This window comes from Ylistrum balloti, unplaced genomic scaffold (genome assembly GCF_031769215.1).
Source record: "Ylistrum balloti isolate Yb309-2 unplaced genomic scaffold, AGI_CSIRO_Ybal_v1 Utg369912, whole genome shotgun sequence".
Classification (NCBI taxonomy): domain Eukaryota; kingdom Metazoa; phylum Mollusca; class Bivalvia; order Pectinida; family Pectinidae; genus Ylistrum; species Ylistrum balloti.
In genome coordinates, this window is record NW_026782034.1 from 798,390 (window position 1) to 817,274 (window position 18,885).

At 33.2% G+C, this 18,885-nt stretch overlaps 1 protein-coding gene across 1 annotated transcript in view; it reads left to right on the forward strand.

Moving 5' to 3' along the window:
* LOC132546758 (espin-like) overlaps positions 1 to 18,885 on the forward strand; it is a 61,286-nt gene that overhangs the window by 18,028 nt on the left and 24,373 nt on the right. Inside the window, exon 4 of the mRNA XM_060210477.1 lies at positions 14,402 to 14,524. Within this exon, the coding sequence (XP_060066460.1) occupies positions 14,402 to 14,524 (123 nt within the window). The remainder of the gene's footprint in view (positions 1 to 14,401; positions 14,525 to 18,885) is intronic.

Below are 18,885 nucleotides of genomic sequence, written 5' to 3' on the forward strand. Positions count from 1 at the left end.
CTCCCTAGCACTTACAAATTTACGTAAAGTAAATCTTTGGAATAAGAGAAAAATAAAGAACTGCCATGCATCTCTTTAATACCCAGGTAAGTTATTGTGGGCCGCCTTGTGTATAGCAACTAATTGACTTCAAACAAGATGTGTTTATGAAACACTTTGCCCCCAGTTGCAACAAAATTCTGAAGTTGGACATAAACACTATACTGTGTAAGCCATGTGCTAATTGCATGCACACTTTGTGAAACACTTATGTCTTCATTGTGGTAATACTTTTTTTACTTTCAAATCTAGGTCAAAGGTCATACTCGAGGTCACATTGCCAAAAATTTTGATACCACCAGAAAAGTCTTGTCATGAGCATGACACATCCCAAATATGAAAGCCCTGCCTCTTATGATGCAATACTTATTGGCAAGGTTAAAGTTGACAACAGACACATAGACAGAACAAAAACAATATGCACATAATGTATCAATCCGAGTGCATAAAAATGATGTGTGTGCTGCAATGACAAGTGTTTCATATTACATCTTTTGTACTATATTTGTACTTATGACTGTTTATTTAAATAAAAGATATCATTGTTGTATAAAAATTCAAAACAATTTTATTTATTATCACTTATTTATCACTATCATGCCATGCTAAGAGACATGTATCCTCTAAACAGCTGAGGAAAATAAGGTCAATCTTCATTGCTCAATGTCTCTATTCATGACCAAATCGAACCATAGGATAACCCAAATATTTCATTTGGTCCTGTTGGTTTGGACTTATCAGTATTTTACTGTATACTCAGCTTTTTAGGTTATGTAATAAAGGTAAGCCATCATTTTCAGTGAATACACCCACATCACTGTTTCTAATTGTGTGTCATCTCTTTGAGTAACACAAACTGTGATATCAGAAAATTGACATTACATTGTGACATCACACTGAATACTTTGTGTCAGGGTTTATAGTGACATTGAAAACGAGATAATAGTCTTCAGTGGAAATTGGTTTTATGCATAACTCTACAATTCTAAATTAAGCCAAACTTTGTTGTTTAATTTATTTCAAACATGTTCTGTAAATCTCGTGCAAAATAAAAAATCTTCTATGTCTAACATGTATACTGAATAGTGAAGTCACTGTTATTATTTTTACACAGAACTACTACCTGTATTTATCACCTGTGGTCCTGGTGATTATTACAGGTGAGTTAGTAGTGGGAGGGAGACCAATGACAGTTAATGCAAATGCACTTCACACCTGAGAGTGATGATGCACTTGACGTTCAAGATGGTCGTCATTACACTGATTGATTTTGTATTCACACCTTCTAGACATTTGTCATTACAGTGTTTATCAATATAGCGTCTTGTTTTGATCAAGAGATCACCTTGTGTTAGTTATCATTTTCTTTTTTTTGGACCATCATCAGAAGAAAGGTAATTTAATTGCCATTCATCTGTCGTCTGTCAGTCATCCATCCATTCTTTCCTCCTTAATATTGATATTTTTTGACAAGCACTGGTGTGTACACCTTGGTCCTTAGTTGAGTATATTCCATTTTGGAACTGATCAGAAAAGCAACATGACTCAAAGGGGGCCATCTTGTTTTTGACAGTCATAGTTTGTTATCACTTTTTCTGAAGAGGTACTTGATGGATCATTCCATATTTTCATTGGTAGGTGCCCTTTGGTCTCTAGTCCATTGGTTATAGCCATTTCAGTCTTTTTAGTTGTCTTTAAGCTAAGTGCAATGCTGGGGAAATTGCCAATGATTTTGTGTTGTAGATCATCATTCTATTACCCTGTTTCAATGATTTTATTGGTATGAGATTTCCTTGTCAAATCCAAGGATGGAAACCTGATCCACTGTCACAACAATAGCATGACACCACAACTACGGCACATCAATAATTCATTAATATGTTTTGTCAGCAATGTAAAGCATTGAGACAAAGAAAACATTATATAGACAAGACATCCAGTAGGATAAAAGAAATCATTCATCCTCTTGTAGGTTTACAACTCTTTGAGAAAGATTATTAAGTTGGCTAACATACACTACAGATCATATTTACATAAAGAATATGGCTACTGGAACTACAAAGGACTCTTACTTCATATGTGAAATTACAGAACAAGCTTCACTACAACAACCACCCACCCACCCACAGGTTTACATGAATTTACTCCTAGAATGGCATTTTAAGTCCATTTTGGAAGAGTTATTGCCCTTTGTCATGATTTTGTGGATATCTTTAAGTTTTTAGCTATATTCTGTGAAACTTTGTTTGCTCCATTACCATGTTTTGTGAACATAGGTTTGATTCAATATTTTATTGAAAGAGTTATTGCCCTTTGCTTTCAGCATATTAATCTTGTGTTTAGATTTCTACAGGCTTCAACAGATATCCTTGCATTATTATTATGATATGTAGCACTCTTTTCAGGAACAGCATTTTGATTTGACAAGCTTTTGGAAGAATTCATTTATTTACTGGAATTTGTTTTCTCTAAACATTTTATTCTTCAATAAGGTTTCCTCTGTTTTCAAAAGTTTTCTTTTTACTAACAACAATTAAGTCCTTCCTGAGGTCTACTCTGTTTTTTCTTTATACTAACTTTAACATTTCAATCTTCCTTAAGGTCACCTCTATTTTCTCTTATTTCCTTATTTCAGATCTTTCAGTGGCACTTTGTTTGAATGTCTGGATATGTGTTTGACTCATTTTGTTCGGTTTATGGTTTTCAATACCGAACATTAATTAACGTATTTCACTTACGACAATTAAATTGGGACAGGTGTATATTGTTGTGCCAGTAGGACTATTAAATTGTCATTGGTCAATTTCATTTAAACAGATACTATCTCAATATCAAATCCATATCTTTACTGTCAGCTTGGTTGACGAGTTAATGGAAGTATCTACCTTAATTAGATATCAAACTGATTTCTTTTGATCAGATGTTGTTAGGAGAATGATGAAACTTACAGTTTGGCCATGTTCTTGGTAAAAGTAAATATACCGCTGTACTAAATTATCCTGTTTGTATGTAGGACAGTGTCATATTTCCTACGTATACCCATGCAGCAATTCAATAAGCTGAAATTTAAGCTATAAACAACAGACTCATATTAGGGCTCTGCCTAAAAAGTCAACAATAGTCATCAACTGTTCTAAAGATAGCTGTTTCATCACATGATCACCTTCCTGTACCAGTTGTCCACCTGTGGTTTACCTGTATGTTTGCCTGTGCAGTCGTTAAAGGTGTAGACTTCCTCCTGTTGTGTATACATGAAGGGAGCCGGCACACTGTCTCGTCACAGCTTCACAAGCTGACTATAGCGTTTCCAGTGGATTCTCTTGGATACTTTACGTTCTATACAGGTAATACATGATTAGATTAAAGGTTCTTTTCAAAGATTTCTATTAGGAACGAAAGGTAAGATTTAACTGATATTGTTTTCTTAAGTAACGAGAATGTGTAAAATGGGATATTTAATGTCAATTTTGAAATCGATATTGCATTGCTGCAGCAAAATGCTATTAGGTGCAAGATACAAGAATTTCTGGGTATGATTTTTAAATAAGATTAAGAAGACAGCTTTAACACTGTTTAAGGCCATTTAATAGCTTAGTGTTTAAAATTTCATATTTTGTGAGATATTTATATTGTAATTTGCATCGTAATTAAGTATTTTAACATAATTAGAGATTAGTAGGAGTCTGTAATTGACTTGTCTCTGTTATACTTCAGTTACACTATATTATCACTTTCTGTTGTATACACTGTCATGGTCATATCTATAACTATATGAAACTTGGTTGATAGAATATCTTGTCCATGTGAATCTGAGATAAAATATAATCACCAGGTTTAAATCAGGACCTTATGATACACAATTATCACATCACGTTTTTACAAGTACATGTCAACCTGGAGATAGATTTCATCCCTCTAGGAACCTCTGAACCTGCAACTGATATAGAGTGTTCAGTTAATACCAGTGAAGTATAAATATATAAAATAAATGTATTACCATATGCCCTGGATATCTGTATGCTTTCTTATAAATCAGGGTATTCATATATTGATTTTGCTTCCTGCATGCTTCAGTCTGCTTGTCAACTGTATATGTATGTCAGACTGAAACTCAAACAAATCTCATATATCAGATGTCAGTGTCGATAAGTAATTACACTTTTTCCCTTACTGTAAATGAGAATATTGTACTCAATCAAATTGTGTCACAGCCAGGAAATTATCTCCCTTGAAAGAAAATTGAAAACGCTCCTTTGAAAAACTTATCTCAGTCTGTCCATTGACAAACTCTATTTCCTCCTAATCCTTCCTTTAGAATAGTTTCTGTCCTCTTTTGTAAATTTTTCATATAATTTCTGTTTGAAAATTGATATCAAATTGAGATTAATAAAACATTTCCCTTATCCATGATGTAAAATATATCTTGAAACAATTCATGGCTGATGTGACATTTTTGTCACAGCTAATGTGATCAGTGTAATGTGATCACTAAACGTTCTTCTGGGTCTGGATACTTTTTTATACAGAAGGATTGTAAACTTGATTAAACATCAAAGATTACAGCTGGTCTGGATACTTTTTATACAGTGGAAATTCATCTGGGATGGGATCTTTGCTGTACAATCAAGATTACAGCTGGTTTGGATATTTTTTATACAAGAGATTATAGCTGGTCTGGATATTTTTTATACAGAGGAAATTCATCTGGGATGGGATCTTTGCTATACAATAGAGATTACAGCTGGTCTGGATTTTTTTTAACCATCAGTGATTACAGCTGGTCTGGATTTTTTTTAACCATCAGTGATTACAGCTTGTCTGGATATTTTTAACCATCAGTGATTACAGCTGGTCTGAATATTTTTAACCATCAGTGATTACAGCTGGTCTGAATATTTTTAACCATCAGTGATTACAGCTGGTCTGAATATTTTTAACCATCAGTGATTACGGCTGGTCTGTATATTTTTTAACCAACAGTGATTACAGCTGGTCTGAATATTTTTAACCATCAGTGATTACAGCTGGTCTGAATATTTTTAACCATCAGTGATTACAGCTGGTCTGCATATTTTTAACCATCAGTAATTACAGCTGGTCTGGATGGTCAAAATGATTTTGTTTGAAGAAATGTTATTGTCTTTAATGCTATGTAGAAATATAAAAGAAGTTTGATTGCTTTACATGTCAATATTGACTGGAAAATGTAAAAAAATAGTTGTATTATGACGATTTCTCATTTTTAATCACATCATTTTATCATAGATTTTCCATAACAAGATGGCAACAAGTAATTTCTGGAAGTAAGAAGTAATGCACTGGGTTGTACATGTGAAATACTGATGGTTAAGATCTCTGGTGTTGTCATCATGTCCCAGCTATGATAAACTGCCACTAATAAGATGCTTCTCTAAAACACACTAAAACGTATAATTCTTCATTAAAGTCATTGTTTGATAGCTATGCACTCTTGAATTAATTTTAACATTATCAGTCCTTACTGGACAATTACTCATGTTACAATTGTTATAAATCATATGCCTGTCAGCACTCCTATTTTCCAACGAGTCTTTTTTGTTTGTTTTGCGCTTAAAAGCATTACAATTAGATCCTGCATAATTTCTTCCTTGGAATTTATATATTCATTGCATGGAATATAAAACTTTCGTAACCAATATGAGCGCAATTACTTTTCCTTACAAATTATATACATCTTTCGATGTGTTCAGTTGTCATTTTTTGTCAAAAGTTGGATTTTTCCTCAGATCGTGGAAAATGTATAAGGTATGAGATGATCTGACTTTATTTTCACTCGATGTTTACTAGGTGTTCACTCGGTGTTCACTCGGTGCTCACTCGGTGCTCACTCGGTGAACTTGATGTGTATCACTTACTTTGTAGACATTGTTTTTGTTGAGACTTTGTAACTGATTCTGTTGAGACTGTGTAAATGATTCTGGTGAGACTGTGTAACTGTTAAGACTGTGTAATTGATTCTGTTGAGACTGTATAACTGATTCTGTTGAGACTGTGTAACTGTTGAGACTGTGTAACTGATTCTGTTGAGACTGTGTAACTGATTCTGTTGAGACTGTGTAACTGATTCTGTTGAGACTGTGTAACTGTTGAGACTGTGTAACTGATTCTGTTGAGACTGTGTAACTGTTGAGACTGTGTAACTGATTCTGTTGAGACTGTGTGACTGATTCTGTTGAGACTGTGTAACTGATTCTGTTGAGACTATGTAACTGTTGAAACTGTGTAACTGATTCTGTGGAGACTGTGTAACTGTTGAGACTGTTTAACTGATTCTGTTGAGACTGTGTAACTGATTCTGTTGAGACTGTGTAACTGATTCTGTTGAGACTGTGTGACTGATTCTGTTGAGACTGTGTAACTGTTGAGACTGTGTAACTGATTCTGTTGAGACTGTGTAACTGATTATGTTGAGACTGTGTAACTGATTCTGTTGAGACTGTGTGACTGATTCTGTTGAGACTGTGTAACTGTTGAGACTGTGTGACTGATTCTGTTGAGACTGTGTAACTGATTCTGTTGAGACTGTGTAACTGATTCTGTTGAGACTGTGTGACTGATTCTGTTGAGACTGTGTGACTGATTCTGTTGAGACTGTGTAACTGATTCTGTTGAGACTGTGTAACTGATTCTGTTGAGACTGTGTGACTGATTCTGTTGAGACTGTGTGACTGATTCTGTTGAGACTGTGTAACTGATTCTGTTGAGACTGTGTAACTGATTCTGTTGAGACTGTGTGACTGATTCTGTTGAGACTGTGTAACTGATTCTGTTGAGACTGTGTAACTGATTCTGTTGAGACTGTGTAACTGATTCTGTTGAGACTGTGTGACTGATTCTGTTGAGACTGTGTAACTGTTGAGACTGTGTAACTGATTCTGTTGAGACTGTGTAACTGATTATGTTGAGACTGTGTAACTGATTCTGTTGAGACTGTGTGACTGATTCTGTTGAGACTGTGTAACTGTTGAGACTGTGTGACTGATTCTGTTGAGACTGTGTAACTGATTCTGTTGAGACTGTGTAACTGATTCTGTTGAGACTGTGTGACTGATTCTGTTGAGACTGTGTAACTGTTGAGACTGTGTAACTGATTCTGTTGAGACTGTGTAACTGATTCTGTTAAGACTGTGTAACTGATTCTGTTGAGACTGTGTAACTGATTCTGTTGAGACTGTGTAACTGTTGAGACTGTGTAACTGATTCTGTTGAGACTGTGTAACTGTTGAGACTGTGTAACTGATTCTGTTGAGACTGTGTAACTGTTGAGACTGTGTAACTGTTGAAACTGTGTAACTGATTCTGTTGAGACTGTGTGACTGATTCTGTTGAGACTGTGTAACTGATTCTGTTGAGACTGTGTAACTGTTGAGACTGTGTAACTGATTCTGTTGAGACTGTGTAACTGTTGAGACTGTGTAACTGATTCTGTTGAGACTGTGTAACTGATTCTGTTGAGACTGTGTAACTGTTGAGACTGTGTAACTGTTGAAACTGTGTAACTGATTTTGTTGAGACTGTATAACTGATTCTGTTGAGACTGTGTAACTGATTCTGTTGAGACTGTGTAACTGATTCTGTTGAGACTGTGTAACTGTTGAGACTGTGTAACTGATTATGTTGAGACTGTGTGACTGATTCTGTTGAGACTGTGTAACTGATTCTGTTGAGACTGTGTAACTGATTCTGTTGAGACTGTGTGACTGATTCTGTTGAGACTGTGTAACTGTTGAGACTGTGTAACTGATTCTGTTGAGACTGTGTAACTGATTCTGTTAAGACTGTGTAACTGATTCTGTTGAGACTGTGTAACTGATTCTGTTGAGACTGTGTAACTGTTGAGACTGTGTAACTGATTCTGTTGAGACTGTGTAACTGTTGAGACTGTGTAACTGATTCTGTTGAGACTGTGTAACTGATTCTGTTGAGACTGTGTAACTGTTGAGACTGTGTAACTGATTCTGTTGAGACTGTGTAACTGATTCTGTTGAGACTGTGTGACTGATTCTGTTGAGACTGTGTAACTGATTCTGTTGAGACTATGTAACTGTTGAAACTGTGTAACTGATTCTGTTGAGACTGTGTAACTGATTCTGTTGAGACTGTGTAACTGTTGAGACTGTGTAACTGATTCTGTTGAGACTGTGTAACTGATTCTATAAGACTCTGTAGGACAAATATTCCAGGATTAAATCAATCCTTGATCTACATCTATTGATAGTGATTCCTCAATGGAACCAAAAAAATGCTTTCAATGTACATACATAATATGTATTGAAGTGGTAATCTTGTTATATAGCTGTAATCCTTATACATTAGAGATGTGTGTAATATATACCAGGTTGAGCTACCCTTCCTTATTGGAAAGTTATACCATTTTTGAAATTGGGTATCTGGTATGAGTTGGTCTCCAGACATGAGTTCTAGTTTATCTTATTTAAGCACTTCTTGAAAATATTGATTATGCTAAAATTTCAACTTTCTACATTGTTTTTTAACAGCAGTTATTGTAAATGTGCAAATCATCATTGCACTTATTTGTGAAAAAGTGTCTATATGCTAAAATTAGATTTATACTTATTAAGATTTGAATGTCATTGCAGCCTGACTGTGACACTTAACTGTGACACTTTTCAGAAAGCAGTTGTCATAACCAATCTTGACACAAAGCTGATTAATCCATAAAGACACTAGGAATATTAGTATACACAACATCATTATGTGGTAAAGTCATTTACAGCAAACACTTATTACACTTATTAGGTGGGCTGGACTTCTCAAGGCTTGGATTTTAAATTTTTAGATTGTACCAGTTAAAATAATTGAAACAGTTTAGTTTCATAAAAGATACTGTTTAAAATGGTCATAAACTGAACTCAGAATTTGATTTCTGCATTATTTTAAGTGCACTGTATACAAATGATTCACAAAAATAACAGTTGATAATTGCTTTTGTTGGTTTATTATTTAGTTTAATATAAAGCATAAAATCATCACGGAATTTCCTGTACAGCTGTGAGAACACATATTTAAATATTAACGGTTGTTTTCATTGCATGTTTTTAGCTGATTTGATAAAAGATTATGTAGGGCAGATTGTTGACCTTATATACTAGAGGGCCTGTAAATAGTCTTTGAGATAAAGATAACGGCGATCAGTGCATTTTAGATCTTACTGTTCTGCAGGCATATGTAGTTCATGCTGAAGACTTCAGGGTAATATTTCAATACTGCACCTCTTCCAAGACTTATCAGATACATACAGAAACTTCAGACACTCAATAATCTGTACAAACAGACCATCACATCTCTTAGAAGACTTCTGAGAACTTATAAAGTCAGTTGTATCAAACTTAAATAAACACTTAAACACAGGTAATATTTCAATATTACACCCAAACATTGTTTTTGAAGTCTTCCTAGAACTTACAAGTCATATTATATGAAATATTCAAACAGTGGTAAAATTGAAATATTTGGTCCAAATAGGTTACTGCTTTTTGATATTTTCATTTCGAAGACTTTCAAGAGCTGGAATCTGTTTAATGAAAAAAAAGTGGTGCAATTGTAATATAAAAGTAACTTGTCCTGAAACTGGAGAGCACATTGTTTCAAAGGCAAGGAGTCCATTCACTTTCATCAATCCTGTGAATTTTTTTTTTAATTAGATTTGCTAAGAAATGAAAATAATACCCTATTAACTACTGTGATTATTAAGTTCACTCTTGTTACTAATCTTAGTTGAACATTTCAAGTACATGATCAATTTCATACTTGTTTACAAAGAAATGAGGAAGATTTATCATAGGCAGATATCATAGAAGACTTCCATACTTAAACAGATTACTTGGAATTGCTATTCAGTTCTGAAGGTCAAAGATTAAGGTCCTTTTACAATAGATAAAGAATGCATTTTCAGGAAAAGTTTGTATGAAGTTTCAGCCTATGATTAGACTAGGTTATGGATACTAGTAAGAACTTATAGAATAAACCTGGTTATGGATACTGGTAAGAACATATAGAATAAACCAGGTTATGGATACTGGTAAGAACATATAGAATAAACCTGGTTATGGATACTGGTAAGAACATATAGTAAAACCTGGTTATGGATACTGGTAAGAACATAGAATAAACCTGGTTATGAATACTGGTAAAAACATATAGAATAAACCAGGTTATGGATACTGGTAAGAACATATAGAATAAACCAGGTTATGGATACTAGTAAGAACATAGAATAAACCTGGTTATGGATACTGGTAAGAACATAGAATAAACCTGGTTATGAATACTGGTAAGAACATATAGAATAAACCAGGTTATGGATACTGGTAAGAACATATAGTATAACCTGGTTATGGATACTGGTAAGAACATAGAATAAACCTGGTTATGAATACTGGTAAAAACATATAGAATAAACCTGGTGATGGATACTGGTAAGTACATATAGATTAAACCTGGTTATAGATACTAGTAAGAGCCTATATAGTAAACCTGGTTATGGATACTGGTAAAAACATATAGAATAAACCTGGTTATAGATACTAGTAGGAACATATAGAGTAAACCTGGTTATAGATACTAGTAAGAGCATATAGAGTAAACCTGGTTATGGATACTAGTAAGAACATATAGAATAAACCTGGTTATGGATACTGGTAAGAACATATAGAATAAACCAGGTTATGGATACTGGTAAGAACATATAGTATAACCTGGTTATGGATACTGGTAAGAACATAGAATAAACCTGGTTATGAATACTGGTAAAAACATATAGAATAAACCTGGTGATGGATACTGGTAAGAACATATAGAATAATACTAGTAAGAGCATATAGAGTAAACCTGGTTATGGATACTGGTAAGAACATATAGAATAAACCTGGTTATAGATACTAGTAGGAACATATAGAGTAAACCTGGTTATGGATACTGGTAAAAACATATAGAATAAACCTGGTTATGGATACTGGTAAGAACATATAGAATAAACCTGGTTATAGATACTAGTAGGAACATATAGAGTAAAACCTGGTTAAAGATACTAGTAAGAGCATATAGAGTAAACCTGGTGATGGATACTAGTAGGAACATATAGAGTAAACCTGGTTATAGATACTAGTAAGAACATATAGAATAAACCTGGTTATGAATACTAGTAAGAACATATAGAATAAACCAGGTTATGGATACTGGTAAGAACATATAGAATAAACCTGGTTATAGATACTAGTAAGAACATATAGAATAAACCTGGTGATGGATACTGGTAAGAACATATAGAATAAACCTGGTGATGGATACTGGTAAGAACATATAGAATAAACCTGGTGATGGATACTGGTAAAAACATATAGAATAAACCTGGTTATGGATACTGGTAAGAACATAAAGAATTAACCAGGTTATGATACAATGGTGGCAGATTTTATTTTCTGTATAGTTCTATTTTAGACTTTGTATCTAAGTAGTGTGTGGTGTGATGTTACTGTCATGTTAGAGCTATTAACTGATTTCTGAGGCACAATAGTTCTATATTGAGGTAAAAGAATGTTATTAAAACAGGTAAATTTTATTCAAAATGTCATGAAAATGTGTAGATCAATACGTAAGAATGGCAGCCAGCTGAGTTCTCTAAGTTTTGATGAAGACAAGATTCTGTAATGAGGATTAGTGTCACTTGACTGGAAGACTTCGTCTGGACTGTAAAATTTTGAATCTGTATGATAACACAGTATATATTAGAGATAATGACACACATATGTTAACAAGGTTACCTACAATCATATTTTCTGAAGTAACACCATTGTGATACAATTCATGAACATTTTATGAATGGCAGATCTGATGTGATCAATAATGTAAGTATATAACAGTGTCATATTGATGTTGATCTAGCTAAAGGCCTAAATGTGATGATTAGTTTTCAATATGTATTAAAGATTTATCTAATTTGATAGACTATGATGTCAATATATAGTAACATTATCATAAAAATGGAGGAGCATCGGGGATGCAGCCAGTGTGTTTAAACAGGCCCCATATAGTAAGGACCAGGAGATGGACCCAAAGGGGAACAACTCTGGGGAGGAAATGTTTAGGCCCCTAATTCACACATGCCTGTCCTTATTAAAGGAGAGAACAAATGAAAACCTAGTACCTTGAGAAAACCTGAAAAACACACTGTATTTTAATGTTTCCACTGAGATCAAACTCGAGGCCTTTAATTTACTAGACTGTATTGAACTGACATTCATATGTTACATGTTAAGAAGATAATTATTTCTTTATGACATCATTTTCCTTCTTCTTTTTTCCTCGTATAAAGATTATTTGATGCTAAAATAGTTCACCAGTGTTTGAGTTACCTGTGTATAACACCTACGCTGTATTTTACTTCCCCATATAACCAGCGGGAGATGTTAACATCACCTAAACTGACTTAATAATAAGACAGCGCTGTATTGGAGGAGGTCATTGAAAACCAATTCATTGTAATAAATTGGCTTTAGTGGGCATGTGTCAGAGGGTCCCCTCTATGGATCTAGGATCCCCAATGTTATCACGTACGTATGATATGTGTAAGGTTTGTAATGACTCGGCTCTTTGTACTGTTATTGATTCTTGGGTGAACCATTAGGTTATGAGGACACACCCGACTTTACAGACAATTTTTTGTATGACATTTGAAATATTCACACAATTACGTGAACAGAACATCCATGGTATGTAGTTTAGGTATGGTAAGATATACTTAAGCATTTTGATATTTGTCCTCTAGCTACCAGGAATCAGTGTTGTAAACGCGTTTAAGATGTGATGGAAATGGCAAAATATCTATATTCAATTATAAATATTGTACATGTCTGATATCGACCACTTGTAAGAGGAGTATTGTAAACTCAAAGTGTCATCGACCTTAAATAAAGTCTTTTATTATTGTTATTTTTATTATTTATCTACAAACAATGAGTTTTCTCTGTAAGGTTTTCACTTAACATTTCATTGAAGTAACAGATTCTGTTGTCTTTCTAGTGTTGTAGTAGCAAACTCATGTTGAGTCAGCTACTTCTGACTGTACTATAATAACAAACTCCCTTTAGGCAGAGATCTTGTCTTGGAGTACATTCAGTTCTCTATGTATGGACACTAATGTAATCAAGGTCATGATCACCACCTTTAGGTGTTGATCTGATATTTTATATATAGGTACTTAATGACTCTTTATATACATATGATAAATGCCTGTATCACATTATACACATATATATTCTAAACATTTGGACTTAAATCTTCAATTTTCTCTTGAAAATTGACACAAAAGTGTAAGTTAAATGTGAATGACGCCCGAATACCTTTTTCTCATAAAATATTTCTTCTGAGATTTGTGTTCGAAGGAATACTCACATTAGAGTGTTTGTACATTAGCTAATGTTTAGGTCCTGAAGGATTAAGATATATTTATCAACTGCAGTGAAATCATTCGGTATAATCTCTTTACCTAGGTATTTGTGTGTCACACTACGTGATATGTATGTATTAACACAGACAAGATGACTGGTATGAGTGTTAGAAAACTGCAAACAATGTGCAGAATACCACCCTCTTTTACAAGGGTGGCGCATGTTGTGGGCGGTGCATGTCATTTTATATCTGTGTTATCACACCAAATGGTAAATATCTACAAATGATGATCGTTTACTTTGTTTTCAAGATATTGCTGTTTTATTTAACTATATTTCTAAGATAAATGGTGAGGGATATAAGTTTTACAGAATACTAAAAGTTAATTGTACAAGGATTTGTACCCACTTCCAGCAACATTTACTGTTGTATAATGTAAAAAATGTTAAAAGGTGACTCTAGAAGCAGTGGGTCATATCTTCACAATTGGCATCTATACCTGTATTATTATCCGTGTACTAATTGAAGTTTTCACCCCTTTATGGTAAAATACATATTTTAAATACCAGATTAAGTGATGATACTGTGTAATGGCCAGTGTTTTGTTAATGTAATTTTATTAGAATGCCATGGAATTACATGAAAAGTTTCACTCAATCACTCGTTCGTCGGCGAAAATAACTGGTCAGGATGACAGGACAGGTGCTTTTCTGGGACCAAGTTTTATACCATTAGATCCCAATTAATTTTCCTTACAAATTGTTAATATTTTATATCAAATCCTCAAAATAACTGCATTATCAAATCTCATCATATCCCATCTACCTTATAGTATTCAAATTAGGGATGTCTAACCTCCACTACCTCTACCGTACTAGGTGCAGCAGTGCTGACTTTGTGTTGTCATTTTCAGTGTGTACAAACCCTACTGGCCAATGGTTGTAGTGCTGATATCACAGACAACAGTGGACTGACAGCTGCAGACCTCGCTGACAAGTGCTATCACACTGAATGTGCTAAGGAGATAAAGGTTCAGGTAAGTCTTACCACAATAGAATATTACACAGAATAGATTACTTTTAACAGTGACATTACAGTGAAGAAAAATAGGATAGTCATTCTGTATTAGGATAATACATCGGTAGAAATAAAGGACCTCATTCATTTTATCAGGTAAGAAATTTTATTTTGTCGGGAAAATGAATTTTCATCTTTTAGCAAAATAACAATAATTTATGAAGTTTTAAAGGTGGAGTTAATTTCTTCTCAAGTTAATTAAAGTTACACTACTAACCTGGAAGACATTACTTATTGTCTGGTTGTGTCCAGTCCTATTGTAGATAATACAAACCCTGCTCTAGAATTATATTCATGTTAGTGATAAGATGTGAGTGACTTTACCTAGAATTATACATTTAGCAGGAAGGAAAGTTTGTGTTGTTAAGATAAGCTAGGACTTAATAGTCATTTAGTTATGTTGATTTCCATAAATTATATGTTAAAGTGATACCACATATTCAAATTCAGGATTTTATAAATAGTGTACAATGTAGATAGATATGAGCTAATTACAAAGTGTAAACTAAATCAGACAGCTGTTTATAACTAGCCTCTAAATTGACGATATATTCACCACTGTTAAGATAATTAAAAGCAATGTAATCACTGATATGCACACACAGTAATTTCACATTGAGTTGTTCACAATGTTCACAATTATTCATACACATTGTATATATATGAACCTTATATATTTCACAAGCTTAACATGTAAAGATGAGCTTCAGTTGATAAATTTCAGTGTAATTAAAATTATTTATGGCCATTACACACTTCTCGGCTCATCCCACTTCAGTATCACTCAAAAGCTTTGTACTTGAGCCGTGTCCAAGAGTTCCTCTTACACTGCTAGTTTCCAAGTTCAAGGCTGTTTCTGTTGATGTAGGTGTCAAATAATCCAATGACATATTGCATAATCAATCAGTCAATCAATCAATCAATCAATCAATCTGGAGACTTAAAAAATAAGCAAATGTTCAAAAAAATGTGTTACAGATAAATAATCTGATATGATATTGGATAAAATCATATTCTCTTTAGAAGCAATCATCATGAACCATTAATTAGTAAAAAGGATGACTATTCTCTCTGTGATTTCCAATGAAAGACAATAATATACTTTATACACAGTTGAAGGTATGCTGCCTTTAGCATGATTGTGGCTTGACTCACTTTCACAAGTACTCTATATATAGACCAATCACTGGCCTTGATCAAGTTAAGGTTGCCATCAAAATACTGAGCATGTACCACTATCACAAACACTTTAAGTCCACCTAATTACCTGATATTACAGTGTTACATTATACTAGTATTTGAAGCATGATCTCATTCCCATGATTGAAATTATTTGGTGCCTGGTTTGAAACTTTTAGATATCACTTCTAGTTCAAGTTTTATTTTTGCCATATATGGAGGTTTAACATGTATGGGATATACACAGGAGCCGAAATATATATATATATATTCCCTTCATCACTTCTTTATTTACAGAACCTGTAAGGTCATAACTCATTGTAAAAACATAACAGTGAAATATACATTAGACAAATACAAGCATTAAATGATAAGCTGTTGATAGGGTATAAAACAATATAAAACTATAGTTAATACTAAACCTGATAAAGTCAAGTCACATTTGTCTACCATAGTGTCAAATATCAGAATTACATTACCACCGTACAAAAAAGTATTGTAGCCTGTGTTTTAGCTTTCAATGTATAAAATGATGTTCCATTTCTCTGATGATCAAAGAAATAGAAATTTTTTTTCAATGCAATATTTTTATACAGAATTTGATGTGAAGATATTGTTTCTATAGTATACATTGTATTTCTTTGCCTAATTGAATTCAACAATTCCACTTTTGGATGGAGCACATACACCTATTGAAATTCAATCACTTGATTTGTGGTTGCAGTCAAGTGGAAATTTGGAAATGAAAAATTAGAAATTGTAGGTGTTGTGTGTTTATGAAAGACTTCATTTTTGACATTATATATCTGAAGCAGATACTTTGATTTGGCTGAATTTTGCTGATTTTGTGTTATAACAATTTTGACAGATAAAGGCACCAGTCATCTACTAAGGTAAAGCTATCACTAACCAGGAATGTGGTATGCATGGGAGAATGGAGAACGACAGCCCAAATATAACAATCCTTTCTTTACCTTTCCTAGTTGTATGTGTGGTGTATGTTTCCTTATACTCCTTGTAACTTAATTTCCAAGAAGAAATTAAGATATTCTTATTTCCTTAATCATTTAAAATAAATTGATTGGTATATGTTTCTAAAAGTTGAAATTTTTAAATATCACCAAATTGTATTTTCTGTTTCCTTCATCCTGTATAACATAGTTATACCTTGTTTTCTATGCAATTTTTTACTGTCTTCTAAATTTCATATTTGTTTATGCTTTTGAAATGTTTGCAAGTAAAATTTCATAATTTTCAAGCTATATATACCCTTATATATGTATTTGATATGTAGTCAAGTATAAGAAGTGTCTTTTCTGTCATTTCAATGTTGATATCAAAGTTTCAGTATTTTCAGATAAGTTTTTGTAATATTTCTAAATATCACATGTATCTGATACATATGCTATTGCATATTATTTGTTACTATGTCCCCCCAGAAACATGTATACAAAAACTTGACCATGCTAGTTAATAACCACCACAAGCTGACTGTGTTGGTTAAGAAACATTGCAATGACGTTACTGTAGAGGATTTTGGTTGAGGTACCATTTTGTATGTGAATTATGAAGCAAGTCTGAGTGATCAAGAATTAAAATTGAGCCAAGTTTCATAAATCATATGTATGAAAACAAATGAAAGACTTTTTATCACATCATCTATAAATTTGCGAAATGCTGCAGAAATCGTAATTTTCCTTGTCAAACATAGAGTCCTGTTGACTCAGTATAGTCATTATTGCCTTGTCACAATATAGTCCGCAAATCTGACATCTTTTCATTATCCAATCCTGACAGTACTAAGGCTATATATTACACGAGGTAAAACATAAAAATATTTATTATACACTGAATAAAACAAACAATTATGTAATAGCATATTTAATGATGTCGGGACATCATCTTGTAAACAGGAAAACACATAAACCATGTTGATATTTTACATAGGCCCATCTCTATTAGGTTACCATAATGACAGAACCAACAGACTACTGTTTATCAGCAATCAAATTGCATAGAAGTGTTTTGTCATTTGGCAGTGTCAAGATTGTACTTGTTTCTCACTGTGTTTAGGAAACAAAGTTTTCTGATTGGTACAGATGAAATTACAGATTGGACAGTATCTGTGATTGGCAGAAGATAGGTAAACTGACATGAAAATATTTGGAAGACAGCAGATGTGTGAGACACACAACCTTTAGAATAACAAACTGTAACATTATCCACCCTATTTATTATTTATACAGCATGTCATGGTTTCCTACCTGCACTTTCTGCATTAAACATTTTCTGCCTGTCAGATTTATAACCTGAAAAATATAGGAATAAAACTCCCTGTTCTGAAACAGATTCTTTTTCTCTGTTTGAGCATGTATCGCTTTGTAATGCAAAATTTATCATATTCCATTTTAAACATGTGACCTTGTAACAACCTGACATGTTGTGTATTTTTCCTGGTTTTCACTTCTCCATTGATATGGTTTTATCAATACTTAGTTTGTTTCAATGCATTTCACGGTACAAACAACATTTTTTCAATGTTCTAACTAGGTACTCGTGGTGTTCTTGTTCACTAAGCATACTCCTATTGCTGGTTTTGCTCTGTAGATCTGCTTGTAATGCTGCCAGAACACTGCCTGGTTGTTTAGATAATAAAAGTGTCAAATTGATTACATGTTATGTAAAAAATAAGATAGATGTCCTGAAAAATTCCATCGTTTCTGAAAAGATATTAAATCTTATGATTTATATTGCATATATGATACCACACTAAATTTAGTTCTTGTTCATAGTAGATTGTGGAACCTAAAAAATTGTCCTGATGTTTGAAAATATCATATATAAACTTACTATGATGAAAGAGTTGAATGTCCATAAATGATGCTTAAATATGGTTTGTTTATTGGGTTGTTTAGAATTTGGCATGTGTATATGTTGCTTTCAATCATTAAATAATTTTTTGTTTTATTTATATTGAATTTGAAAACATATACAAATGATTCCAAAAGATATTAACTTTATGTATATTCTTATTGAACTGCAATATTTTTTCTTTTGTATACAGTGCACTATGGAAAGAGCTTAGCTTTTCTTCTGAAATTGAAATTATTAGATATATAAAAAGATACAAATTAGGAAATT